General features: G+C 39.7%; 1 protein-coding gene across 6 annotated transcripts in view; it reads left to right on the forward strand.

Annotated features, from left to right (window-relative positions):
- Positions 1–27,862, forward strand: part of diaph2 (diaphanous-related formin 2) — a 370,474-nt gene that overhangs the window by 23,662 nt on the left and 318,950 nt on the right. For 5 of the 6 annotated variants that reach the window (XM_069170528.1, XM_069170529.1, XM_069170533.1 and 2 more), the window contains 2 exons: positions 42–146; positions 5,010–5,030. In XM_069170528.1, coding sequence (XP_069026629.1) covers positions 42–146; positions 5,010–5,030 — 126 coding nt within the window. The remainder of the gene's footprint in view (positions 1–41; positions 147–5,009; positions 5,031–27,862) is intronic. The other variant, XM_069170530.1, reaches the window with a different exon arrangement.

Below are 27,862 nucleotides of genomic sequence, written 5' to 3' on the forward strand. Positions count from 1 at the left end.
TAGCATTACATAATTTCTCCTTACTGTCTCTGTATATCTAGGAGGACATGAACCTGAACGAGGACCGCAAAACCCCTCTGCGTGGAAAGGACTTAAGCACCAAACGCGAGATGGTGGTCCAGTACATCTCAGCCACTGCCAAATCTGTAAGTGAGAGAATAAGTGTTTTATCTTTCTAAACTGAATTGTACTGTATAATCTTTGTGGGTGGGTTGGAATATGACGGCACTCCACTCGACTCTCCAGAATGAGTGTAACCTCTACCTTATGGTTTGCTTTTTGCATTCGTTCTTGCACACTTCTACTGCCTTTCTCCACTCTTCATGCTTGAGACCCACTTCTTTGATTGCAATTTTGATTTATTTACCTCATCGTTTCCTCCCATCGTGCCACAATTCACAATGTAAATTGTAGTCACTCACCCACTCACTCAATGCTAGGTGGATGGTCGGTGCTTGTCCAATCGTATGCTTGCATGAAAATTGTCGGTTGTCCAGTTGTGTACTTGCATGTGAATTTTGCCAGCGGTGGCGGTGTCTTGCCTCATATTTGGTTACCAAGAGTAGACCAAGTTTAACCTGTTGTTTCAGCTGCAGTATGACAGTACAAAGCACAACCACCAAACACAGAGGTGAACATGAACACTTTTGTGTTAAACATTCATTGCACAGTTATGTTCACTCTGAATTCTTAGCAGAACAATTTTGTTGGACTGTTTACTATCAGTAGCTTTATACTGAGATTAGTATTAATTTAAATTAGGATTATCTTCATTTTGGTGATTCTACAATCTAGTAAATTGGTAGAGAGTTGATACTTAATATCTCTAAGCAATAAACACAGTTTTGGCAGTAACCCATGATAGATTCTTTTATCATTACCCTTTTGAAGTCACTGCCAACTTCGTGAGAAGAAATTCGCGTAAAATAAAATGGTGAATTCGGCCCCCCTGTTTCTCGAACCTAGTGGCTCCCCCTTGACATCATCATTTATTACCTCCTTCATTGTTATGGTAATTAACTGGCATTATTGATAATGATGATTATCCGAGATGATTGAATTCCTCACAGGGCCCATTATCCTTCGTGAGGACTGATATTTTATTCAAATGAATAACGTAATCCGTGTAGTCAAAGGACAGAGGACAAAATGTGATTTCTGTCAGCACCCTGCTATCACATTTAATAGGGCTGAGGGAGGGGGATAGTTGAATGTCAGTGATGATGTATCTGTGCATACAGATTCCTGCAAGTGTTCATATAGTTACACAAGGGAATAGCTGTACATCCAGTCACTGTATCACATAATAATGATATATAAAGACAACTTACTTCGGCGTAAAAGTTTAGGGGACACATGTGTAAGTGACACGGCTACACAGTCTCCTTCGCTGTGAGTAGCACTATCCACACAACTATTCCCGTAACAACGAGAGAGAAAAGTGCAGGCCATTTATTTCATGGTGTAAGAGTATATCTGGTACTGCGACTGAAACAACTTACAAAAATTGTTTTGCAAGTCTAAAAATTAGTAAAAAGAAATCAGAAACAACCTAAATTGTATGCGCTAATCCTAGAGCCTTGACGAACCATGTTCACTTTACCTGTTTTTAACTAAATAAAATCTACTTTGGAAATTGACTACTGTCTTTAACCAAATTAAATACCCTGTCTTCGTTTAGGTCCTAATAGCCGAAAAGAGATCAATTGTACTTATCAAAATCTGAGTAACAATGAAGCTCGAGGACTGCAGTCTGCAACTTTAGTTGAATGTTATATAAATTGTCTTATAGTGTTCATGTGCTCTATGGTATCTTGGACAGTATAACTTGGGTTTCAGTAACCTAGTTTGCCAGTAAATACCTTAAAAGTATGATGTGTTTAAAATAGAGAAGCCTAATTCAGACTCTGTAAGACAGGTTTATGTCATTGTTTGTCTTTTTGAGTAACGGCTTTGTTTTTGAAAATCTCTTCAGTTTTTCCACAGAGTTTTACTATGTCTGCATGTATGAGCCTATTTGTGTTAAAAATGAAGGGTTAGACATGATCTGGGGCTGACGTAGCTTGTGGGTGCTGATGAGCATGCAGTGTGGATATTCTCTTCTGGGAATGCAAATGGTGCCTGAAAGCAGGAGTGGTGAATTTTGGACTTGTTGGGCTTTGTCTATGTTGCTGTGGTGCCTTCACTGCAAATGTGACTCACTCTTTTTCTACCAAAGATGTATGCTGCATTTTGAGATTGCAGATTTGGAAAGGCTGCACACGTTTTACTGAATTTCCTGGTTGTTTCTTTTTTTTTTCTTTTTTTTTTTTTAACAGGGTCCACTAGTACAGGATTTATTACTTTTACACAAGTATCCTGTTTTACGCGTTTATTTAAGTGGGACTTTCAGGCATGTCTCCAGGTCCCAAAACCATATCAATACTCACATTTGTGTATTTAAACTTAACTTATTTTAACCTACAGCTATAGCAGAATATGCAGGCTCAAAGGCTTAAATCAGTAAATATTGGTGGAATGATAAATATCTCCTGATATTGTGTGGCCTTTTTCTTGCCTGTCTGTGCAGACCTGCTCAGTTCAACATGTACTCTGGTGTTCCTCTAAAAGCAATATTCCTTGAATTCAATTGCTTGAGGTACTTTAGGTTTCCCTCACATGGTACAACTTCCCTGTGTGTAGATTCATCATTTATAAATATTGCCATACACCATAACAACAGGCTGCAACATTTTTAAACAGCTATTTGGCTTGAAATAACAGCTAATATGAGCAAAGGCTGATTATTACTTTGTTTACTCTTGTAAAATATGTCTTTCAGAAGAAAGTCAAAGCTTGTTTCTGCCTCCGTCTCTCCCTCATGCATTGCCACCTCCCTACTAGTCTGTCGCCAGGCAAGATTGAGAACACTCCCATATTCTACCAGGGTGCCTCAGCAGGAGTCTAGCAAATTACCCCCAACACAAAGTGGAGTGTCTTTTCACAGGAGAATTCTACATTGACCTTGTTCATTTGAATATGAGCTGTGTTTCATTGGAATCCAGCTTTGCTTCTGCAGGAGTGTGTCTGCGGACGTCCTTGACCATCAGCTTTGCATGGACAGTTGCCTTTCTTTCTCACCTCATCTCCTGTTCTTTCTTCTCACTATACATGTGTGCCAACATAATTAATACTGCCGAATTTCCCTCTCACACTAATGAAATTACTCATTTCTCAGAGATTTACTTTGACTACCAACAGTGAATATTTTCTTGTTTCATTTCAAACGTGCTGTGTGTCATGCAGGAAGGGTGTGATGGCAGGATCTTGTGAGGGGGATTGTTCAGTCTTGTTATTGCAGGTTTATTCACCATTTGTTTGATGCGACTATCAATGTTCCACCTTGTTCTCTTAATGGGCCGTGCATTTGCTCAGATCATCCAGACCCCTTAATTATTATATTGACGAGCGTTTATGCAATTAGTAAATATGTTTCCATCATGACAAAGGGTGGTAATGATTATATTGTACTGAGAAGATAGTCCATGTACTTGTACCCAGTGACGTCCTTTTATTTATACAATAGTGTGTAGCATGGTCAGTATCATATTTCATGAGGTCGTGCCTGAATTTTTGCCCTTGTTTTAGTGAGAATAAGGTGTTACATTGCATTCAAAATACAAACTTGTTAGTGAAACTGTGCTGTTCCCCTTCAAGCTCCTCCCTGACTATTGTCTGAGCACACTAAAGATAGTGTCTGTTATTTTGGCCAGGCTGCTGTAAAATAAGACACAAAAATATCTATTTAATATTGTTGGCATCAACATCTGTGGAAAGTTGTGTGTGTGTGTGTGACTCATCTCAAGGTGTCTAGTCTGCAGTATTCACATAACACATTCCCCAGTCCTAGACAGCAACATGCTGAATTCCCTGGAGAACAATGAAAATGAGGATACACAGTGCGATTAAATTGTGGTATTTACGTGATCAGGTGGTGGCAAGTGTAAAACGGACTTTATGGCTGTCATAAACGCTCGGTAGGATGGAGGGGAAGGGGAAATCAAGCATCAAATGGTCACAGACCTGGAGAGTGACAGTTAAAGAAACGGAAAGGGAGATTTTTTTGCATTCTTTCACTGAAAACTGGAGAGAAAGGAGGTAAAAAAAAAAGAAAAAAAAAAAGGACTAAACAAGGAGCTCAGTGTGTCGTGTAACTTCCTACGATCAAAATTAATTTCCTCAGAAACACGTAGCAGGGAAAGAAGAGCTCAGCCACAGATTAGAATACATTTACTGTGTTGACAGACACCCTCCCACTGTGAAACAAGCCCCACAGTTGCAGTAATGAAAATCACTTCTGCTACCTGCCACTATTGACAGATAACAAGGTTAAATTCCAAGAATCGTGCTGACTGCATGGCTTCAAGGTAGCTCTGCCACACAAATTTGACACCTGAAGCCCAACGTTAATGGCAGCAGATTGATTTCAGTCCAGAGAGACCCTCTGCAGCCTCTTTGCCCACACAAGTCGCTGTTCCTTTTGGGGGATGAATTTGTGAATCAATACCAGCCAGTCAGTCGGTCACAAGGACAGTCATATTTACCCTGGTAATCATTTAATAAATCCCTTGTGTGGAAATTGGCATGTCTAAACATGTTGAGTCATCATTTCCACTGCTGTTGCTGCCACAGTTTTCACCTTTATGTACATGTTTTGCGCATTCTTTTGTCTTGATGTTTACATTTATCCATGTTTTTGTGTGTTTATGTGTCTCTCTTGGTAAGAATTTGAAAATTGAAAAATCAAGGCAGTCAAACAGACATTATCTTAAGCATGCGGCCACAGTTATAAAAGTTCTCTTGTTGGCTTTTAAATATTTTAGTTGCAAAGTGTGTGAATGATTTTTGTGATGTCACACAAGTTACGCTAATGCCTCAACGTGTAATGGAGAGGATTCTCTGGCCTACTAATGATTGTGCTGTTTGTGTCTTTTTGCACATTAACCTTCTCCGCTGATCGCTGCATGCAGATAACTGGGAGCAAAGTTACGGTAAGTAGGCCATTATTTATTTGGTTTCTGAATCTTGTTACCTCTATGTATCTGTCTTCATTCAGCCCCTAAACACACAAACACACACACGCACACGCACACACACACACACACACACACACACACACACACACACACACACACACACACACACACACACACACACACGTTAGGTCATTTTAATGGCTTGGATTTTCATTTTCAGCTCTGATATTGCTAATGGACTTTAATTTGAAAAGGCTATAAATTGTCAACACTACTCCTGCATGTAAATTGTGGCTCCTTCAATTGAAGGATTTTGAATTTATGCAGCTTGAAAATGACTTTGGAAGCCTTTTGTTGGTTTGTGCTGTTTCTCTTTTGAAATAGATTGCAGTGTAACACCTATTAGCATTTGAATATTGTATTATCAACAAAGACTGATAGCTTGTACACAAAATCTCATAATCTTCACTCTAATCTAATCTGTTTCTCAGAACATGGTGCATCTAACTAGTTTTAATGGCGTTCATTTTGTCTGAGACACGGCACATACTGAGAAAATATATCACTTAATAAGAGTTTGAGCATACACACACGCACACGCACACACACGCACACACACACACACACACACACACACACACACACACACACACACACACACACACACACTTAACCATAGTGAACAGCTATGCTTTTCTGCCTTGCACAGATATATTGGACTATATTAATATAGTGGAAGTATTCATGGCCATATATTTAAATTCGCTGTCTACAACTCAGTTTGAACAAAATTAAGGCACAAGGCTGTTTTCTTACAAATGCTACTTCTTATTTTTGTTGTTGCTGTTATATTATTTTAACTAGTTTACAAAAAGCCCAAATAATATTAATGAAGTAAATTTACGTTGTCATTGTATTGGCATTCCTTTTAAATCTTTCCACACTATACTATGCCAATTGCTTTTTTTCTGTCATAAAGTGGCAACCTGTTGACTTTTTAAAGAACATTTTCAGATTGTGTTTTTTGGTTTGGCAAGTATTGAATTGTCGCTTTTAAATGGTGTTTTGTTGCCTTTTGAGAGCTTTGTACAGATTACAAGGACTGTAAAGCTTAACAGAAACAGACGAGGAAAAGTAGTGCTCTGTGACCTGGTCTCTGCTCTGCCCATGCTCTCACACAAACCTTGCTCTTTGAGGCATTTTACAGAGACGTTTTGTATCGATTGTGTTTTCTTTTTCTCAAACTATTCTTTTGTGCTTGGTTATTTCTGAGGGAAGAGTGGGTTTTTCAGCTTAGCCTGTGTAGACGTGGATGGAGTAGCTCTCAAACAGCACCAATGGCATCATTGTGTTCACTAAATACAATATAAAAAAAATTAACCCAGCCTATATCCTGGCTGCTCATCTGAAATGTGATGAGCTCAAGAGCATGCTGAAGCATTTGACCTGGTATTTGTAGCCTCAGCGTCAAACCTGCAGCACAAGCCCACAGATATTGCTAACATACTGAAAGCTATGAGCTGTCATTCTTAAAAGCCCCACTGAAAGAGAGAGAAAAAAAACAAAACATGAGCATTTAGCCTGGTTAGCCGATCGTGGACTACAGTTAGCTCCCTGCTTTGTTGGCAGATTCCCATTTTCACGCTGTCAGCATGTGGCGGTGGCACGGAGTGCTTTCAGATACGCTGGAAGGAAAGTGTTGGTTAGGATTGTCTATAGGGAAAACACAACTACAACTCCTCTGTCTGAAGCATGAAATCTCTCTGGCACTTTCGCCTCTTCCAGTACAGAATGAGGTGGGAATAAAAGACTGAATTGGCTCTAATCCACTCTGACCATTGTGTAAGTGTACAGCACTGCTATATCTCATATGCTCTCTCAACCTTTTTAAAAAAAAGATTGAGGAAAATATGAGCAACACACATACCTAGATAACAGCATGCCTGCAGGTAGATGCAAACAGTCCAGATGGACCAGACACTTCTCTTCATATGGTGTGCTGCAGCTTCCTGTTGACCAATATAATGGCTTTATAACATCAGTCTCTGTAAATATTGGCCACTTTGTAACAGACTCCCGCAGTGTCACTGTCAAAGTACCGTAGACTTTCGTCTCATCTCTTTGCCCTACCATTGGCAGGCTCTGCTGCTCGAAAACCTGCAATCTCCAGACCAGGGAGGTGATCAATATCTGTATGACTGGACAGAAGACTGCATATTTCCATGGTAACATGCTGGTCAGCTTTGACCAGAGCTCTGTCAGGTAGTGATGGTTAATGTGTTTGTGTAAAAATGCCCTGTATATCTCAGTGTATTGTTGTCAGTATGTGGATTTGATCAAAGAGCTTTAAAATGCCTCAGACCTGAGCGGAAAGGTCAGGTGAGGCTGTATTGGCTGAGCTGTGGCTGATATAGTTCACAAAAGTGTTTTAGTTTTCTGCTCAAGTATAAAGTGCAGATGTGGTTTTTTTTTTTCATTTTTTTCATATAGCCTGGCTAAGGACATGTTTGACACTGACCACTTCTCCTGAATAGGGTTGTGTGGATGACGTCACCATTTACCATTTATGAGCTCAGATATGAGATGTGGCATTAATCTTGACAAAAATTATATTTTTTTTAAATAACACAAATTTCACAAATTATACAGCACTTGATTGACGACAAGGTTATTCAATTTCATTAATCTACTTCATGCAAAAGTGCTCTGTGTCTTTATATTTGATAATTCAAATTAAAAATACGTTATGTGTATCTCACAAGCATAACATTGAATAAGCCTTGAGCCTTCATATTATTCTTCATTACTGAAATGGGATGAAGAGTTTAATTTACCTGCAATGAACTAGAGTTTTTTTTAAATATTAGTTATGATTATGATTATTCTGTAGCTACAATTTTATCTTCATTAATTATTGTTATTACTAAATCAATACCTTAACTAAGAACAACCAATTTACATTCAAAGCATTCATTCAATATACCATCTCTGCACATAACTTTTGTCCTACCAACAGCTACAAATCCAAAGTTTCTCAGTTTACAAACACAGAAACAATAAAAATCCTCACCTTTGAGAATCGTAAGTCTACATATTCATACATAATTCCAATGAAGTGAATGACCTCGATATGCATTTTGTTTGTTTGATTTGTTGATTTTGTATTTTTCCTAGGTAAATTACCTTCACTCCTGTTCTCTTCTTTATGTATTGAGGATTTTTAGGATAATCTGTAAACGAATAGTTATTGCCAGAATAGAGAATTGCAGAGCATCCAGATGGGAAACAAGCGGAACAGAAAAAGAGTTGCAAGGATATGAGGGAGACATCTGGCTCCTCTTTAACTCCAATCAAATGCTCGTTCAGTGTGCCAGGAGTGCTTGCGAAGGACCTTTAAAAAAAAAAGAAAAAAAAAGAAAAGTAAAAGGAATATGGTGAGGCTGAAAGGAAATCAAGGCACCCTCCCTCCTTCATTCAACTCTTTACCTTTTAAAACCACATGCCTCAAAAGATTTTTTGTTTCAAGTGAGCTATTAAACTGGGTGCCGAAGGTTGAGCAGATTTGATGTGGCACATGTCCTTGGTGCTTTAAAAGAACGGCAATGAAAAATTAATCAATGGCGTGTGCCTCCCATGCCCTGAGCCAGTGTTCACCATAGATTCTATTTTAATTTAAGATCAAGGAAACATGCTCAGGAGGGGACTGTTTGAATGAGATGTTTCTTTGATTGGCTGAAAGTATATTTTAGAGTTCATCTGATTGACATAAAAAAAGTTGTCTGGAAGGATTTATTTGACAAACTACTGTTGAATAGGGTATCTGTAGATCCGCAGTCTGATGTAATTTTTAATGGATATTCAATATTTGCTGGTTCGCTGACTCAAATTCATTTGTAACAATTACAGGTAAATTCTATTTTCAGTTTCCTTCTCTGGAAGGGTTGAGAGCATGTAGGACAGCACTTCTATGCTCCTTCTGATAGAATATTTAATACCACAATTATGGGCAAAAAAACATGGAAGTGCCAATGGTGGTCCAAAACACAAGATTTTATTCACATTCTTTGTTTTAGACACTTTGGAAATAAGACTTTGCTCAAGCTTATGTACAAGTTTATGAGATGATGTGTGTCACATTAAAGTTCTTGTAAAGCTTGTGCTCATTCACCCAATGAATAGGTGTAACTATCCCAATTCCCAAAACGTGTGATTCAGCACACTCCATTTTAAATACAATAGATACTAAAGTTCCTGCCCGCTGCTCTGATTCGAATCGGTTTACTTTTTGTGTGATTAAAAGTACTTGGGCCAAATTCACAAAAAGTCAAACAAAATCATCAGAGTTAATATTCTGTTGAAAGTTCTTTGCAGTCAATTACTGCCTGAAGTCTTTGATTTAAAGGTAACAGCACATACTTGTATCTTCCCTGCTGACGCTCTCCCACATCTTAACTGCAGCTCCCGTGTGTTCTGGGTTCTCTCGGCCTTCAGTCTGGTCTTCAGCAGGTGGACCGCATGCTCAGCTGGATTGAGATGAGATAACCATCCACTGAGGGTATTCCACCTCTTCACCCGAAAAGCTCTTTTGCGACTTCAGTTGAATGTTTAGGATTGTCGGCCAGCTGAATAATGAAATGCTGTCCAGTGAGTTCGGATGCATTTGGCTGAATCCGAGAGCACATTATTCTCCTGTACACCTCTGCATTCATCCTTCTGCTTCTGTCAGCAGTGAGCAGTGAAATGATCAATGAATAGCAATGGGCCAGTTCCACCAGCAGCCAAACATAACCAAGTCGTAACAGACACACACCGGATGACTGGCAGAAGAGAGGGGGGAGGGGGGGGTACTTTGGGGCATGATTTTGTGCACCACTTAATGTTGAAAGGACACACACATGCCAAAGAAATATTCAATTGGCACATGTCCAATTACTTTTGCACCCTTGCAGTTTGGGCAGCCTGTTTTAAAAGGATGATATCTCCACCACAGTTTTTTTTAACATCAACATAAACCTACTCAAGTTAAAGCTGAGATCTGATACTTTAAAATCCATTATTTTATTTCAAATGTGTTAAAGCACAGAGCCTAGCCTGCAAAAATCTGTAACTGTCCAAATATTTGCATTCTGGACTCTAACTTTACTGTGTAACGAAGTTCACCTTGATGATGGATAGATATAGTAGTGCACTTACTTAATTATCTTACAATTGTCATGTAATTTTGAACTTTGCGGTCCTCACTGACTTATCAGTTAATGTTGCTCTTTTGGCGGGATGGCTCGTCTTCAGGCAGTCATGGTCGGATTGACCTTCGTGGACTGTGAAAGAAGCAAGGTTTTAGCTGTGACAAAGGGTGGGCTGTGTGGGCGGGATTAAGTCAACAATAGCTCCCACGGGGGATGAGAAAAAGACATTACTTTTCCATCAGCATTTGTCTTCTTTTCATTTTTTTGTTTCAGTTTTGATATGATTGTTCTTTCTTTCTGTCCTTGCCTGCTTCCATCTTTCCTTCTCTTTACCCTCACACATCCCTTCCCTACCCAACATATGTCCTTTCAAAGGCAGAAACAATCATTGCTCTTCAATCAGAAGAGGAGAGCTGGATCTCGTTATTTTGAAAGGAACATGAAAGGCTGAAGTGGTCATAGTATGCTGATATTGGATTGAACAGTGGCTATGGTAGGGCTTTATAGTCTCTGTATTTGTTGTGTTGGTGTGTGCATGCGGTCGTGTGTCTGTGTGTGTTTTAAGCGGCACTCGTTTCTCCATCCACTTCCAGTAGACTTGGATATTACAGATATTGTGCTGGAGAGATAGACACTGACTATTTTAGAGTGGAGCAGGGAGGAAAAAATAGGATTCTTAGTTCTGTTGATTGCATATCTGTGAATTTTATGTACTGTATGCACATCCCCACGCCAGTGATGGAGCTTGTGAATACTGGCTATGCTCTCAGTTGTACATCTCTCCCCCACAGTTCTGTCACACACTCAACAGCACTGTCGGCATGCTCAGCTCTGCAGGAGGCTCCTGCAGGGCCGCATTAGGCTCCATAAACTTTATAGCATATTTTTACAACCCGCCTCTCTGTATGCATCCACCATCACATCCAGTCGCATCTGCTTTAACTGTTCACACAGCTGTGAAATTCTGTATATCCCCATGTTTTATGGTTGCTTGCTCCTCCAGTCACTCCCGATTTCTTTATTTGCTTCTTAAGCTTTTCGATATCCTCTACATCTGTGTATATTTAGTAAGTTATTTGCTTTGGTTGATGGAGTCGGCTTCTTTTTCTAGCTGTGATCTCTGTGAAATGTGGGCTCCGTCTGAGGATGTCAAGATTTGCATGGAGAATGCTTGCATTGGGTGATGTGATGATGCGCTTCTGTTCATAACCTTACCAAGCCCTCTCCCTCTCTGCATTTCTAGTCATTCCAAGTGCAGACTTCACTCTGGCTCACAGTGCACAGACCCTGCTGATCTGTAATATTCCTGTATCGCAACTGCAGAACTTCAGGACAGAAAGGACAAAGAGGCATCTGTTGACAGGGACCCACTGTCAACTTGAGTTGAAACCAAAGTTTTTGTTGATGTCCGGGTTTGGACAGATTCACATTGATGGCCTGTTTATAATCCCCCCTACTCTTTCAGTAAGCCCACCAGGCCCTGTGGGAGCGCCTTACTGCTCAGCCAACAAGTCCACTCAGCACAACAGAGTGCTAACAAGGTATAGTCTCTTCCTATCAGCTACGGAGCTTTCATGGCACTGTCATACTTGGGCGCACAAGAGTAAAGCCACATAATCGTCTCATCAACAGCCAGGTTCCCCCTGATTCCCCAGACAGCTCTCTGCTGTAATGATTGGTGACATGATCAAGGCCAGATCACTTGCTGTGTTATTGTCTGGCTTGCAGTTTCTTTTCTAAGGGTTCTCAGGAGAGATGGGCCATAGTTTTAGAATGGCAACCTTCAAGCTGTATCACTTTTCAGCTGTTTACCAGCAGCATATGGCTTGTTGGCTGGCCTTTCCTCCCCAGTGAGTAAATGAATAGAAGAATAAATGAATGAATGAATATAAATTCACAAGTCGAGCGCTGGATAAAAAGACACAGGTTGGTATGACTTACTTTAACCTTGGTTGGTAAAGTATAGTTCAGCTGTGTACCACTGAATGAGGGCGGTATTCTGAGTGAGTTGACACCACCTCCTCTTCATGCATGCTGGTTGCTCTTTGCATGTCTTATACTGCCAAATTAGCCAAAGCTTTTTGCAAGTTGCAAATGCTCTATACTTGGTCTGCCCTCCAAAGTTTGTAGCTGTGTATTAAATTAACATAATATTATTTAGATCGTTTTTATGTGTGTTTCACAACACTGCTGATGGCATTGGACATTTAGGTAAATTCACGAGCTGATCATGCATGATGGTCTGCCTTTCCTCAGACAGCAACAGCTGCAGTTTTCCAGCCAGAATTGTAGTACTGTAGGCCAGCACTTGGTGGCAGTGGGTGCCCATTGAATCGGCCGCTACGTTGGTGCACGACATAGTGACTGAAAAGCCGCATTGTTGCTATGGAATTGACCTAATGGGTTTTTCTTAGCCCATGTAACACACTGCTATGTGTCCCACTAATGCCATTTGTTAGATGTCTGATTTTTAAAGGGAAGAATACATGTGAAATGGCTCCACAGCATTCAGATGGGTCTGTCTTGATCAATACTTTCACCTTCTTACAGTAGACAGAGAGGGGGGAAGAAGACTAGACTCGTCATTCTTATCTTTCCTTTATACAGATACAAAAGTGAGACTGCCTCTTACATTGTCAAAGAGAGCCAACCTCTAGCGAGTCCATCCATTTCTTCCCATTTTAACGATCACTTGCATGATATGGACCTGTAAGAAAGCATCTGTTCTCTTACCTGCTGTTAACCACACCTGTTGTATTGATTATGCTATTTTACCTGAATTATTTGTCAGATTGGCCACACACTGATGAAGAGATGCAGTCCCCTAACTAACAACACATCAGTTATGCTTCCAGGACCACAACACTGATATCACCGTCTTTCCTTCTGGCCGTCTCTGTATATCCCTTTATCCAATATCCCTGCACGCTGACGCCACATCCCTGTCTCGCTCTTTTTGTGTATTCCATCGCAGTTGCTTTCCCTCAGAGATATGAGCATCAGACCCCATCTCTCTTCTGACCCCACCAGTCCGTGCATGTCATATTTGCTTAATGGCACCCTGAGCTCTTGACAATCTACAGATTCTCGGCCACTCATGGTCTGCTGAAACACAGTCTAGGTCAGGTGCGGCTCTCAGTCATGGCCTGGGTTGTTTCCCAGCACAGACATTGGTGACCGAGAGTGACTGAAGAAATGTCTTTGCTCCCCAACACATGCTGTGCTCACTATTTCGACTTCTTCCACCTTGTCATTCATCTCAGGTGCCCTCACTAACATACCGCATACATTTTTAATGTGCAGCCATATGGTGGTCTTGTTTTTCTTCAGGTACTGTGCCAAATAAATATGAGTAAAATAAAGCAAGAAAAATGTTCATCCCTGCTGATATTTTCACATATGTTGTAAAGGCTTTTGGCGCTATCAATTGGTAGTCAGAACATATGAAGCGCTTCCTTAGAATGGGGCCAATTACTAGATATTGGCCTGGGGCTGATTTGATGGCAGATGTATAGTGTTCCAAATGGTGCTGTCCTTGATGTTGGCTATCGACGCAGCATGTGAGGTGACATCCAATCATGTTGAGATGGCTGACCTGTCTCTTTATGTCCTGAGTGGTCTTGAGAGATGATCGTTTCTAATGCTGATTGGGTGGATGTCTTTTTCACACCTGAGATGCTGGCCTTGAATCAAACATAGTCTGCAGCTGGATGTAATACCAACACAGGACCTTACAATGCAAACCCCTGATGTATATAATTACACAGTCATTTATAAAGAGTAGCAGCAAATTCAGTGTCATGTGTGAGGTGATTTTCTTCCTTCCTGTCAAGATTTCCCATGTTAGCTTTCAGTTGGCTGTCTCTGCTGCCGACGGGTGTTGTTTGCTAGATTGTTTGTGTGTCACCTCACATGTCTGCGTGTGAGGAGGAGAAATTTGTCACCACAAAAGAATGAAATTGAGAGGGGAAAAAAGTTCCTTCCAAGCCCTGCAACTAGAACAAAAGAACAGAAAAAAAATCTTGATGTTATTATCTTCTGAGCTTCTGATATAAATGAACTAAAGGTTCTAAAATTGTCATTTGAATTATGCCTTTCATCTCCCCATGGTTTTTAGTGAAGCAGTTCAGCCCAAGTCTCTAGTGAATGTTTTTTTTTTCCCCCCCTGTTTGCATTTCTGAACAAGTGCCATAACTGTAATGAATTCTATTATTTTAAAACCAATTACTGTTAGTTGGGAGCTTTTTCACTGCCACTGTCGTGCTCTCTGAGGAATACTGCTGTTGCACTCAAACCCTGATAGTGTTTCTTCCTATTTCCCTAACCACCAATACTAATGTAGTTTTCTGGTGTATACAGTATCTCCTCCACACACAGCACTAGTGTACATACTAACAAGGAGTAAAGGATTCGGTGCAATGAAGAATTTTCTTTTGCTGTAGGCCTATATTTAGTTGAATAACATTTTGTGTAATTGTGTAAATATTCCAGAAAATAAATACCAGACTCACTATTATGTTTAAGGAGAAATTGCGTTTAACAGGAATGATTTAAAAACCTGTCTTTATGGTTTTTGAAATGTGTTTTTTTTTATATTGTAATAGAGCTTTGTAATACTTTTTCTTTGCACAAAAGTGAAGATTTGTCTTTGTATTTTGATTAAGTATTTTAGAAATTCTGCAATTTTTTGGTCAAAACGTGTAAGAGTAAGTTGCCAGGCCATATAAAATAGCTCAAAGGGCTACAAAATATGTCACTGGACATTTCAGAGTCTGATTTCTGCATATATTTTAAGACTGAAATAAATGACTGTGTTCTACACAGGAGTAGGCATAATATAGGGGGATGCTGATTGGAATTTCTGAAAGGTTTTTCATCCTTTCTCTTTTTTCTTGTTATATGTAATTAATGCTTTGGGGTTGCACAATGGAGTATCATTTAAACTCATGTTCGACCACACAGTTTTCTTTGTTCATCGTAATTATATTTATTCGTGATCGCCAAAGACTTGTACAGTCACTTTTACAGGGACTATTAAGAAGTTTCTCTGACGCTGCTCTCCATTATTTTATTTTCTATGCATAGGGCTAATTGGATCCTGCTTCCGTGCTTAGCCAGTGTTTGGAGGTGGATCTTTTTGTTAGGTTTTTTATGTTTTTTCTCCTGCAAATTTTTGTCCTCTAATAGAGCCACTTACATCCTGTCACTTGAATAAGCAGTGTGCTACTTCAAATTGCATGCTTGGAAGTTGTAGTGAACTCTACAGAACACCGCAAAGATTTTTATACTCAACTTGCACCAACTTACCTTAATGAGTGCTTAGTGTGTTTCCACAGGTACATACATACACACACACACACACACACACACACACACACACACTGAAAGAAGGAAAAAGAAAAAGGAAGATTAACCACGTTCATTTATTAAAAGCCAGCCAGTCATTCTGCTCTAAAGATTGATTTATAGCTTATTTAATAAGCTGAAAGGTTACCTCAAAACAGATTTTCTCCATAATTGACCAATTTAGTGCCGCTCGATAAGCATTCATGTCAAACTGAGATTTCTAGGTAATCCTACTTCCCATCCCCCACGATTTCACTCCCGTGCAATATTGTTGATATTACACTGTTATGATTTCTTATTAGAGGAGGTGTGAAATATTCAGCATGCTGTTTTTTGGATGTTAACAGGGTGGGGTCCAAAACCTGGGCACAATGGCTGCAGCATTAGTTGGTATCACTGAATGTTCTCCTAATTACCTCACTTTGCCCAGCAGCTGTCTGCTATTAGACTCCTTTGTTCCAGATGTTATCTCATTAGAATGGCATTGATCATCCTAATGACTCTGGGAGAGATTATTGGTCCACATTAGTGTGACCCGCTTGCACCCCCCTCCACCCCCAACCCTCCTCCCTTCCCTGAGGTCAAGCGACAATAGCTTCATCCATCCATATGTTCAGCTGACAGTTTAAGTATTGCTGCCATTTCCTGCGGCCATTGTAACTTGCATGTGTAATGCCAGCAAATAGGAAGCAAAACTGACTCAGAGGGCAAATTACATGAAGTCCATGTTTAGTGTTTGTCAGCGGGCTAATGCTGAGTGTACACAGTTCCCTACCTGGGAATTGACCCGCGTGTCAACGCACAAATGGCTTTTCTTTACAAATGGGTTGATCAGGTTTAAACTACATGTTTCTGTTTGCTTCCTATTAGGTTTCAGTTTGAGAGAGTGAATTCTATCAGTTTCTAAGTTACCTTGTCTGTGATAGCAAGGTTTTCTGAAGCGAGGCTATTTGCAATTGTGTTCTCTTACATTCAAAGCATCTATTAGAAGTGTGATTCAGTATTCAGAGTCACTGGTGATATTGAGTGGTTGGATTCATATTATGCTACCTCCAAGGCTTTTATTTTGTGTGTGTGCTCGCATTTAAGTGGTGCATGTGCGAGCGTCCCTGTTTGGTTTGCTGGTTTGTCTTTTTTTGTGTGTGTATTTGTTGCTGGTGTTGTGATAGGAAGCGAGGTGGCATTTGAGCCCTGATCTCACACTTTGGTCATGGTCTTGAGTATTTTTGTGGGCAGACAGGGCTGTGCCAGGGCATCACTGACAGCTAAAAAGCAAGCAGTTCCCTCCCCAGCCACAACAAGCACATTGCACAGAAGTACACAGAAATCTGTGAATCTCATCATTTTGTGTCCTCTTTCTGCTTTACTTGAAGCTGGTTATCTACGAATTCGGTTGAAGCCATGGAGGTATTTTACAGAGAGCAAAGATGAGGTAACGAGAAAGGGTGATGGAGAGAAAGGTGGCAGGTTCTGAGTAGTATATGGGTAGAAAGTCTTTAGCCAAAGTGATGGGGAGAGGTGAAATGCCGAAGTACAATCTCCAGCCTGTCCCTTCCTCTTGTAGTCGGCACTGTAACTGGTCCCGACATGACCAGTTCCCCGCAGACTGGAAGGTAAACATGACAAAATCTACCTCTGTGGTCAGCTAATTTCCAAAGTAACTGCAAGGTCTCTTTCACACCTTATGAACACCTTTTGTGTTAACTTGGCGCCTCCGTTTAATACTCAATACTCAAATGTGTAGTAAAACAATCGCGCTTAATTGCATCCATCTCAGTGGTTCAGTCTTCAAGTTTTCAGGCTCCACGGCCTAATGAAAACGGCGAGGCATCAGTTTAATTATAATGTACTCGCCTCTTATCAAGGAGAGATTGTTTTTATTTGGAACCCTAATGAATTTCTCATCAGTTTGTTATTAACATTGTGCTATCTGGCGCTCAAGTGGGGAAGCAGCCAATTACATGGCTTTGTTCTCCCCAATGGACAAGAATTTGTGTCTCCGTTGAGAGAAATAACTTGTGAAAATGCTATGAGAATAAACCAAGCTAGATCTTCCCACCATCTTCACCATGGCAATATTCTGCTTTAGGTAAAGTCATGCAAGAGTTTACTACTCATTCCAGCTATGTGTAACAACTTGCTCATCAATAGATTTTTTTTTTTTATATATTTTTTTTTTTAGAAAGATGATGGTTGACAGCTATAATAATGCCTTCATTTATAGAAAAGCATCAAAGCAGCAACATGTCTGATGTTATGGTTGGACAGGTGTATGTGACATGACATTCACAAATTTCAGTATTATTTCTTTCCGTGGTCCATTTCAAACATTAGGTGCACGTACTCATTTTGCCTCTGATGGGAACGACTGGAACAGGGTGAAACAGGAGCCTTGAGGATTTATACAGCGGAATGAGAATATGTAATGATAATTTGACATTCTTACTCTTGACCCTGCCTGCATATGCTATGACTTCCTTAACCTATAATGGATTTAGAGTTAATCTAATGGGATATGAAGGGAGCATAATGATGTGTGAGGCCTTGTTATTTGCCTTTGTTAACAAAATACTTCCCTAGTTTATTGCATTTTACGGTTGAAGGGCTTGATCACTAGTATTATGGCTTTGTAAATGGGAGTCAATAAATTACCCTCTGATTAAAGACAATGCCCTCACTTTAGGTGAGACCCATTTGCTATGCATGGTTAGCGTGCATCTTTTGTGTGTACTAGTTTAATCACTCAAATTCTTCTTTCATTTTAGCTTCCTTCGTCTTCATCACCCTCTGACTTGTCTCTGACAGTTGAAAGCAGCACAAACACTTTATGCCGAGTCCCGGAAAGCTTATTTAGTGTTTTCACATGCATTTCTTTTTTATCTTTTTTTTTTCTTGTGTAACCTCTCTGCACTGTGGATCTTCAGGTCCAGACGGTCTCCTTTTGAGTGGGGCATCTTGTTTTGTATGTAAGACTAAAAGCTTGCTGGTACTCTCTTTCGTTTTTACTTCCATTTACTCGACTACCCCCAAATACAAGGCTGAATTTTAATTTGATAAAGATGTCCCCACCAGTTTGCAAATGGAACTCTTGTATAATTTAAACAACAAACAAACCTGTAAGTAACCCTTTAAAAAAAAAAGGAGCTAACAACACATTTAAAAACTCTTTTGACTCAAAATTGAACATTAATCCATTTGAAATGTTACTTCTGTGACTTTAGCTAGAAGTGAAACAGCTCTTCCTTAAATTATCCTGCTATACACTTTACAATAATGTGATTGGTAATAATAACTACAAAATATTCCTAACTCAGAGACACCAAAGACTCTGAAAGAGATCCACTGTCCAAATTTGGGAAAAGTTTTTTTTTTTTTTTTACATTTATTAAATCATTCTCTAGGTTCGTTAATTTAACCTACCTTCCTTAAATCCACCCCCACCCTTCTTTTTGTTTTTATAAAAAAAATTAAGTCAATTTTATTTACCGGCACTTGAGCAAAAAAAAAAAAAAAAAAAAAAAAAAAAAAAAATATATATATATATATATATATATATATATATATATATGTATATATAAAGTCCGGGATGCTTCACAATGTTTTTTTTCTGCATAGTTATTTAAACTATGCCTCTTAATTACTGTTCTTTTTATCTTATTCATAAATGCAACTCCTCACTGACAACATGAAGTGGAGTTTTTGTTTTTATAGAAAAACAGCAATGTGGTAAATAACAAGACAGATGGTCCAGGTCTGTTGACAGGAGCTTTATGCATGGCAACAAGGGAAGAGAATTGTACTGCATTTCTGCTGACCCCATGCTTTGGGAAAAACTGATGACAAGCCCTGACCACCCTCGCCAAACAACACACACACACACACACACACACACACACACACACACACACACACACACACAGCTCCCCAGCCCCCCAACCCATTGGTTTGTTTCATGCATCTTCAAAACTCAGTCACACTGATTGATACACTGTGGAATAGCCTCAAGCTTCATTTTCACATGAAAAACAACGACATGTTCCCAAAAGCACAGGACTTGCCGGTCATTATGGGACTGAAGAACCACTAGCTACACAAAATAACAATCTGTTGCATCCCCCACCACACCTCCAGCCCTGCCCCATTCTCTGTGTTCCATTAATGAACGATTAAAAAAAAAAAAAAAAAATCAAAGCAAAATTTAATTACATTTTTTTATATGGCAGGAATCATTTATTGATCATATCTGGGTCCAGTTGGGATATGGGATAACTCAGTAAGGACTGTATAAACACTCTGCTGTTGCATATTGAAATACACACAAATACATTATGCTTGAATCGGAATAGCATTAGCGGATAGCATTTGAAGATAGGACTTTGAGACTCAGCCTTGTCTTACTGTGTATGATAGCATTTGTGTGACATCCAGTCAGTTTCCAAAGATTATCAACAGTCTGAGGGTTTTTAGCCACTTAAACCAAGATGCTTTTGACATTTTGACAGACTGATTGTTTTCTGCTTTGTTTTCTCAATTGCCGCAACACCGCAATGTGTTGACGTACAGCACAGGTGCTAATCCAAAGTCGACACTCCTCCGTCAGGTTTTACTTCCTCACCCTCGGTCTGGATTAGCCCCTCTGCTGGAGGAGGACGAGTGGTCGGAGTCAGGAGGATAATGAGGGCATGGGGTAGGCCCAGGGGCAGCCGGCAGGGCCCAGCTAGGTGGATCTGCCTGTTGTGCTAAGCCTCTTAACTCACTCCATCCTCACGGGCATCCTCAAACTGGTATAACACGACACACTGCTTTCGTACACACGTGTGCAAAGTAACATAGGTCCTACAACAGACCTACCTGTAATTCCAGTAGCTACATACAGTAATAATCATCCTGAGAGTCTTGAGTGGGTTGAAGCTTGAGGGATTTGTGTGATGATTGAGCATATTTCAGGAAGGGACAATTGAACGAAACCCAACGAAACCACCAAAACACTTACTGTAGTCCTGAGAGTAATGAGAAATGAGCTCATTTGAATTTCATATTGGACAAAGATGCCTTTACAAAAAGTTCAGCTTGTCAAATCTTCAGTGGCATATTTTTTCAGCTGCGTGGAGAGCCATAAACTCTTCCCGTATGCGAGCACTGAAAGCATTCTTTTTCAACACATCTTTGTGTTCCCTTGCCAAATTTAACCTTGTTTTTCTCTGATATGCCACAGCCTTGCTGAATGGGCCACACAGTTCACTTCATCAAATCACATCTGCCCTGTCGTTTCTGACTTCACATGTACCCAAAATGATTTGTTGCTTGTAAAAGACAGCAGTTAACAGTGCCTCAACACATTGAGTGATGAGTAATGAATTGATATACTGGTCATGCAACAAAAGGATTTGTGGTTTGGGGGAGTCTTTGGCCAGTGCACTGAAAAAAACATTAAAAAAAATGCCTAATATGGGCATTATAAATATGTGAGGCCAAAATAAATGGTGCATGAATACAAGCAGTGATGGAAAGTACACTACATTCACTCAAGTATAATTTTGAGGTACTTATATTTGACTTACTTCTTACTTCCACTAGGTCAGTCGGAAACATTCTACTTTTTATCTCGCATCATTTATTTTACAGCTATAGTTAATTTTAAGATTAAGACTTTACATTGAAAACATGTAATGAGCTTTTTAACATCTATCACATTGTGTACAGATTAAACCATTAGCCAAATAAGTAATATTATCCAATATTTCATAGATTAAAGAAGCCAGAAAGATAAATACAAATTCGAGTATCAGAATTTTTCTTTTTCTTCTTTCCTCACTTATTAACCATCTTACAAACCACCAGATTTATTTTGTGACACAAGCCCCAAGTTGCGTCTTTTCTGCATATTGAGCACTTTTACTTTGATACTGTTTGGTGGTACTAATTACAGTAATTTTACTTAATAGGATTTTAAATGGAAAACCTTACCTGTAATAGAGTATTTAGATTAGATGCATTTACTTTTCCCTTTTAAGTAAAGGATCTAGAGATTTCTTCTACCTCTGAATATATTATAGTAGCATAATAATGTGTGAAAATGAAACTATTGCAGAGGCAGCCAGCCATGGAAAACATTGTGACGATAACATTAAAAAGAATATGTTAAAAGTCATTAAATGAAACTCAACTTAGTCACTGTTTTAAATTATGCAATTAGGACTAAAGGCTGGTGTTGCTTGGCTTTTGGCCATGGGTTGATTGGCACTAAGTTAGGTTGAAAGACATTCATGCATCTGCAGCTGAAAAATAGCACCTGTGACTCATATCTAACAGTCGTCAGGCATAACTGATACATAAGATTTCTGCGTTTGCACTCTCAAACTATTAATAAGTGGCAAGCACCATGATTTAACTTTCAGGTTTGGTGACTTGCAGGGGAATTCATTAAGCAGGAGGCAAAGGTACAAGCTGTAGAGTTGTCTGCACACCAGCGTGTGATGTTGTGACAGATGTCACAGGCCAGATTGATGCTCCGTATAAATGCTTTTATAAGTTACGGCACAGGCACAGAGATATTTGTTGTCATTCGTTGCTCTGCTTTCGCTCTACGCTCAGAAACGGTGTATATCCAATGTTGTTTACTTGCTGTCAACATCTTCCACCAGCTCTAGACTGTTTTTTTTTTTTTTTTTTAACAGATATAGATTGAGTTGCTGATCAAATGAAATGCCCCGTCCTCCCAAAAAACACCCACATCTCTCTCCCCCCTTCTCTCTCTTTGTGCCTCAGTCTTTTGTTCTTGCTCTGCTAAAAGTAATGGTGCTTGGCTTTGGAGGATTTTTTTGATCCTGCTTAACCCCCAGACGTGTAGTTCATTTCATGAGTATTTCTGGACTACATAACAACTTGTGTAATTCATTTTTTTTAAATCAATCTCTCAAGTACCTGGTGTCCCTCAAACTACTTGTATTTAACAATGTTTGGGTGTCAGTAACATTAACGTGCGTTTAAAACTGCGTTTTCTCTGATATTGGAAGGTATTCATGACAGCAGCAGATTTAGCTGAGGCTACTGATGATGAGAAATTTGTTTTTGTACCATTTATGAGTCAGATCATTTTGGACCAGAAAAAAAGCAAGGACATGACAAAGTAATTTAATCCAGGCAAAGTTTTGAACTTCTTTTAGATGTAACAAACATGCACTTTCCTTGAAAATGTTTCCATTCAGCTGCTCTGACCACAGCTGGGGAAAAAGGGAGGCATCAAAACAGTGAGCCAACAATTCTTAATAACTATGCTGAAATAATTGGTTAGGGATCAGTTTGTTTTTTTTTTTTTTTTTTTTTTTTTTCATTTTGTAGATGTTCTGAGAAGTTTCAGTGATATATAAAACACATTTCGAGAACCGTATTTTTCTTATATCTATAAAAGATTGTTATATTTTTTCAAAAAGAAACATGTTTTGTGCGTGATAATACTTAGATAATATATGGCTTCACTTGTCTTATGTAAGCGAGGTATGTATGTGTGAATGCATTTGAAGGGTAAGCTCGTGTGATCAAAAGAAAGTAGTGAAAAGAAGCGAGAACAATTTCAAGAAAGTCAGAGAAATTTGTTCTAAAAGTGTATGAATAAGCATACATTTGGGTATGTTTGTGTTACTGTGAGTGCAGTGGTGCTCCAGGTACAGAGTAGATGCCTGTCATTCTTCTCCTTTAGTCCCGCCTCTATAAATAGAAGTCTTTGTGTGCTCCAATTCCTGACGGGCTTTGTACTCTTTTTTCCCTTTTTTTTTTTCCTTTTTTTTTTTTCCCCTTCACTCTTGTCCCTTTCCTTTTTCATCCACTCCATCCCAAACTGTCTTTTATTTCTCAAACAGCCATTGGGTGCTGCATCATTACTGGGGAATAACAGGATCAGCCATATATGCACAGTACACAAAATGGTAGTTGCTGCATTAGTTGATTGAAATGTGGCATCTCTTGATCTTCAGTTGTCATTTTATGAAACCCTCTTCCATCATTTTAACTGTTTTTTTTTAACAGTTGACAAAGTTTAGTTATAATTTATCAGTTCTTAAAGAGATTAATTCATGAATGAGTTTTCTTTGACAGACAATCACAAGGGACTTATACAATCATTTGAAATGGAAACAAGTAACATTTGACAAGTACTCATCAAGAAAACAGTTTACATTGTTCATGTCTTGGATTATTCACCAGGTACCTGAATTATAAGTTTATCACACACGTTTTTTTTTGTTTTAAAGTTTGACTTCTTGAATTTGCAGAGCCTTACTTTCAGCACTGATTAGGAATAATGTAAGATTAACCACCCAACACGAAAATCTCAAGGAGCTCCAAAGTTTTTTTCTGTTCTCGAGTTGACTTCCCCGCTTGTTTACAGGTCGTACCAGCAGCATGAGTGAGAAGCAGATTTTGGCTTTTTGGCAGTTTTTACTTGTACGTGTCATTCACAGTCAGACAGCGTCACGTATTGAGCTTCAATACCATGTCACTGCAGAGTGTGACAGTTTGAGGGTAGATGGTAGTTTTGACACTTAATTAACTAGAAACTAACCAAATCAGATGGTGAACCCAAGGTCTCTGCAAGTGCTGCATGAGGTGTCTGCCACCCTCGACTTGCTTAGACAGCTTGACATCCCATATGGCGTGCAGTTGTATATGTTAACAACATGTAGCAGGTGTAACATTTGAACAACTGTTGTTTTCTGGTGCACACACCGGGACGGGTAGGAAGGTTTCTGCTTTGCCTTTTCTTAGTTTAACATTTCAGTAATGACAATATGACAACAAAAACAAGTGACAGAAACAAACAGTATTGCAGCAATTTAAAAGATACTTTGAGTACCTTTAAACCACAAAACGGGCAATGCAAAGATATTAGTACCTCTCACTACATTGTTGTAATCCACTCCTAAGTAAAAATCTGCAATAAGTCTCTTAATCAGCTCAGCATCAAGTCTTAATTAGCAGTCGTGAATTCAGATTAACTAAACTATGGCCTCGCTTATTTACAACATCAGTATTATTAAATAGCCTGCTAAATTGAAAACATGTGGTGATGCAGAATTTTGTGGCCATGATGGTAATTTGTTAGTAAGTCAATCCCCAAATCTAAATAATGAAATTTGCAGTGTGCTTGCCTTCCAAATAATTACCATCAAGTGGGACGTGACGGCAGGAGGCTCCAAGGGCTGATGGGAGCTCATCAGGGAGGCCAGCCATTTACTCCAATCGACACAAAGACATTCTGCTCTCCCTCAGGTCCTCCTACTCACACCCGGAGATGCTGACTGTGGGGTACTGCTAATTAACTCAATGAAGATGAGGTTTCTGCCACAGTTGTCTTAAACAGTGTTCAGGTGTGCCTGCACTCTTATCTGGCTTAATGCCAATTTGCCTTTTTTTTTTTTTTTTTTTTTTCTTTTCCCCCATTTATTGCTTGTCTTTTAAAATGTTTTACCATTTGGAATGTTGTATTATGCATTTTCTTTGCTGTCCACATTTGCGTGATAATTTCCTTGTTTGCTAAAACACAAACAACTATTTACAAATAATACATACCGTAAAAACAACTCCAAAATAACTAACTCAGAGGGTTGATTAATGCTCTTCCTTGTTTTTTTGCTGCAGCTGCCTTTACCCCACTCATAATTTTGTCCCTGGCATTTCTATGATAATATATTTCTTTCTTTATTGCTTCTTATTATTCACCCCAAGGGAACTTGTAGTGTGATTTTTCTCCACTGAGCCAATTGTCTTTGTAAGGACTTAAAGTAGCTGTGACCTGACCATAGAAAAGGGAGGCAGAGAAGGTAATTACTGAGAGGAGGGCTTTTTTCAATGAGGAAAAGACAATGGAGACACCATCAATAAGGACAAACTTTCCTCAAGCCTCTCGCCACACACTCTGTAATGAAGACCTTTGCTATTGGCTTAGATGGATGAGGGCAGCTCTCTGAAAGCGAGTGAGCAAGAGGCAGGTAGATGTTTGTTTAAGGCTAGGTCATGTTGGATATATTGGAATGGGAGGGGGCGCCCGTCGGATAGAAAGGCACATTAAGACCAGGGTGATTAAGGAACAGAGTTGATGGAAAACCAAGTACTATTGACAAGGCTTTGTCTTCCCCTGGTCTCCCTTGTGCCCACATTGATGCCCCTGTCTAGTCTCCTCCAGGCTAAGCTACCCGACTGGTTTCACAAAACTTAAGAGGGATTGATTGTTCTGCAGCAATTTTATATGCAAACCCAGGCCAGCGCATTGATTTTTCAGGTTTCAGGAGTGGTGGTCTTATGTGTATATTACTGTTAATCATTACTCTCCCCTCCTTTACTCAGGCACTGATGAGCAGGACCAAAGTGTACAATTAAAACACTCGGCGCAAACTCCCAAATGGTTGATTTCTCTTCATGTTTTGAACACCACGATGGCATGTCTGCCTGCACACCCACACACCACACCACTAGTTTTACATCGCTACACGCATGTACGCAGCTGTGCGACACGCCTCCATCTTCATCCCCTCTCGCTTTTTCCTGCTCAGAATACACAAGCAATAACAACTGTTACAGACCCATGCATATACTTACCATGTACTTTATATCACACACACACACACACACACACACACACACACACACACACACACACACACACACACACACACACACACACACACACACACACACACACACACACTCAGATCCACACGTATACGCATATGCGCACCAACCTTAAAATTCACCCAGAGTCTCCCGTGTTGAATACAGAGCCAATGCTCCTGACTTAAAAGCCTCTCCACTGCCTCAGATGTGACATCAGCTCGTTCTGTTTCTTGCTCTCCCCTCCTTCTCCTACTCCCTTCCTCTTTCCTATCCTCTTTCATCAGCTGAGCCCATCTTTTGACACTTCAGAAGGTGTTCCTCACATGCCTGTCACCTCTCCCCTCCTCCACTAACACTTTCTTCCCAGCTCTCTATCGAGAGCATGCGTCTCTGTCTGAAACTTATGTACTTTGTAGAGTTAACGCTTTGGCGTTTGCATCACCTTGAAGTTGGTAAGTGGTACTGAGCGGAGAGACCGATCTTCAGTGTTTAAAGAGAGAAGAGCTCGGAAACATTCTGTGTTAGTGTGGCATGGTGAGCAGGCTGACATCACACTAAAGAAAGAGGGAGGAAAATAAGTGTTTCACCTTTGTACCTGTGCTTCCTTACAACTTTGAACAACAGACTGTGAAGAAGGTGGAAGGTTAGGGACTTCTCTTTCTCCTTTCTGTAAAAAATACTTTTTACTGTGCTCTGAAAGTCTTTCAGTCTCAGTGTATTCCTTTTGCAAACACCTTTATGCATTTATGTATGAAGCAACCACCAAATGTACTTTCTCAGATGGCGTACGATCGCTTAAAGTTGTCCTTTTAGAGACTGTAAGCAAACACTAGAACGGGTGAGAAATCTCATCAAGAGATCTTTGCCAAGCATACGACATTAGCTGTACTTAAATACACTGATTAATAATGTATGTTTCTGTACTTGAACCATAATGTATTCCCCACTGAGACAGTGTACCGCTATGTAAACACATTGCCGTGTGGGCTGAGCTGTGTCGACTCCCACATGCCTGCTTAGGAGCAGCTTGGCTCCGGCTCAGAGGGAGCATGCTACCTACCAGTATGGCTGGAGGTGGTCTTCGGCACTGAAAAATGTATTCACTTGTTGGTATGTTGCTGCTGTGCAGCGCTTGTGATGTTCTTGCTGGTGTTTAGGGTCTTCATTTTATACACCAGTGTTTTCAGTGACGGAGGTGAAGTAGTGACACAGATTCTTTTATTATATATGTGTTTGGTAGGGCTGGGTATTGTTCAAATATTAGCGATACTGGCACTGATACCTTGTCTTTGATGCCGGTCCCTGAATGACACTATTTTTGAATTCCAATTTTAAATCACATTTTGCGACAAATCTTTAGTTTTCTTGCAGTTTGGAGGGGAAGAGTGTAACCCAGGTGTTTTTTACCCCCCCCCCCCCCCCCCCTAAATGCTTCACACACAGACTCTCAGTAGACGCTACAATTTACTGATATATCCTAAACCTTTCTTAAGGAAACTATCACTAGTAGCTACAATTTATTAATGTTCCCTAAACGCCTCACATGCTATCAGCCGTCCAAGTAGAGGCGACGTTTGTTTAGATGTTGTGGGTCACTGACAAGATTTATTCTTGCATGAGTGTAACACAAATGAAAAAGTTTGAAACTAAAACATTTTAGGGTAGATGTTTAAATTCAGTACTGAATGACTAGGCATTGCTGAAATG

Source organism: Embiotoca jacksoni, unplaced genomic scaffold (genome assembly GCF_022577435.1).
Source record: "Embiotoca jacksoni isolate LCO1_2020_lvr unplaced genomic scaffold, fEmbJac1.0.p SCAF_5, whole genome shotgun sequence".
NCBI classification, from domain to species: Eukaryota; Metazoa; Chordata; class Actinopteri; family Embiotocidae; genus Embiotoca; species Embiotoca jacksoni.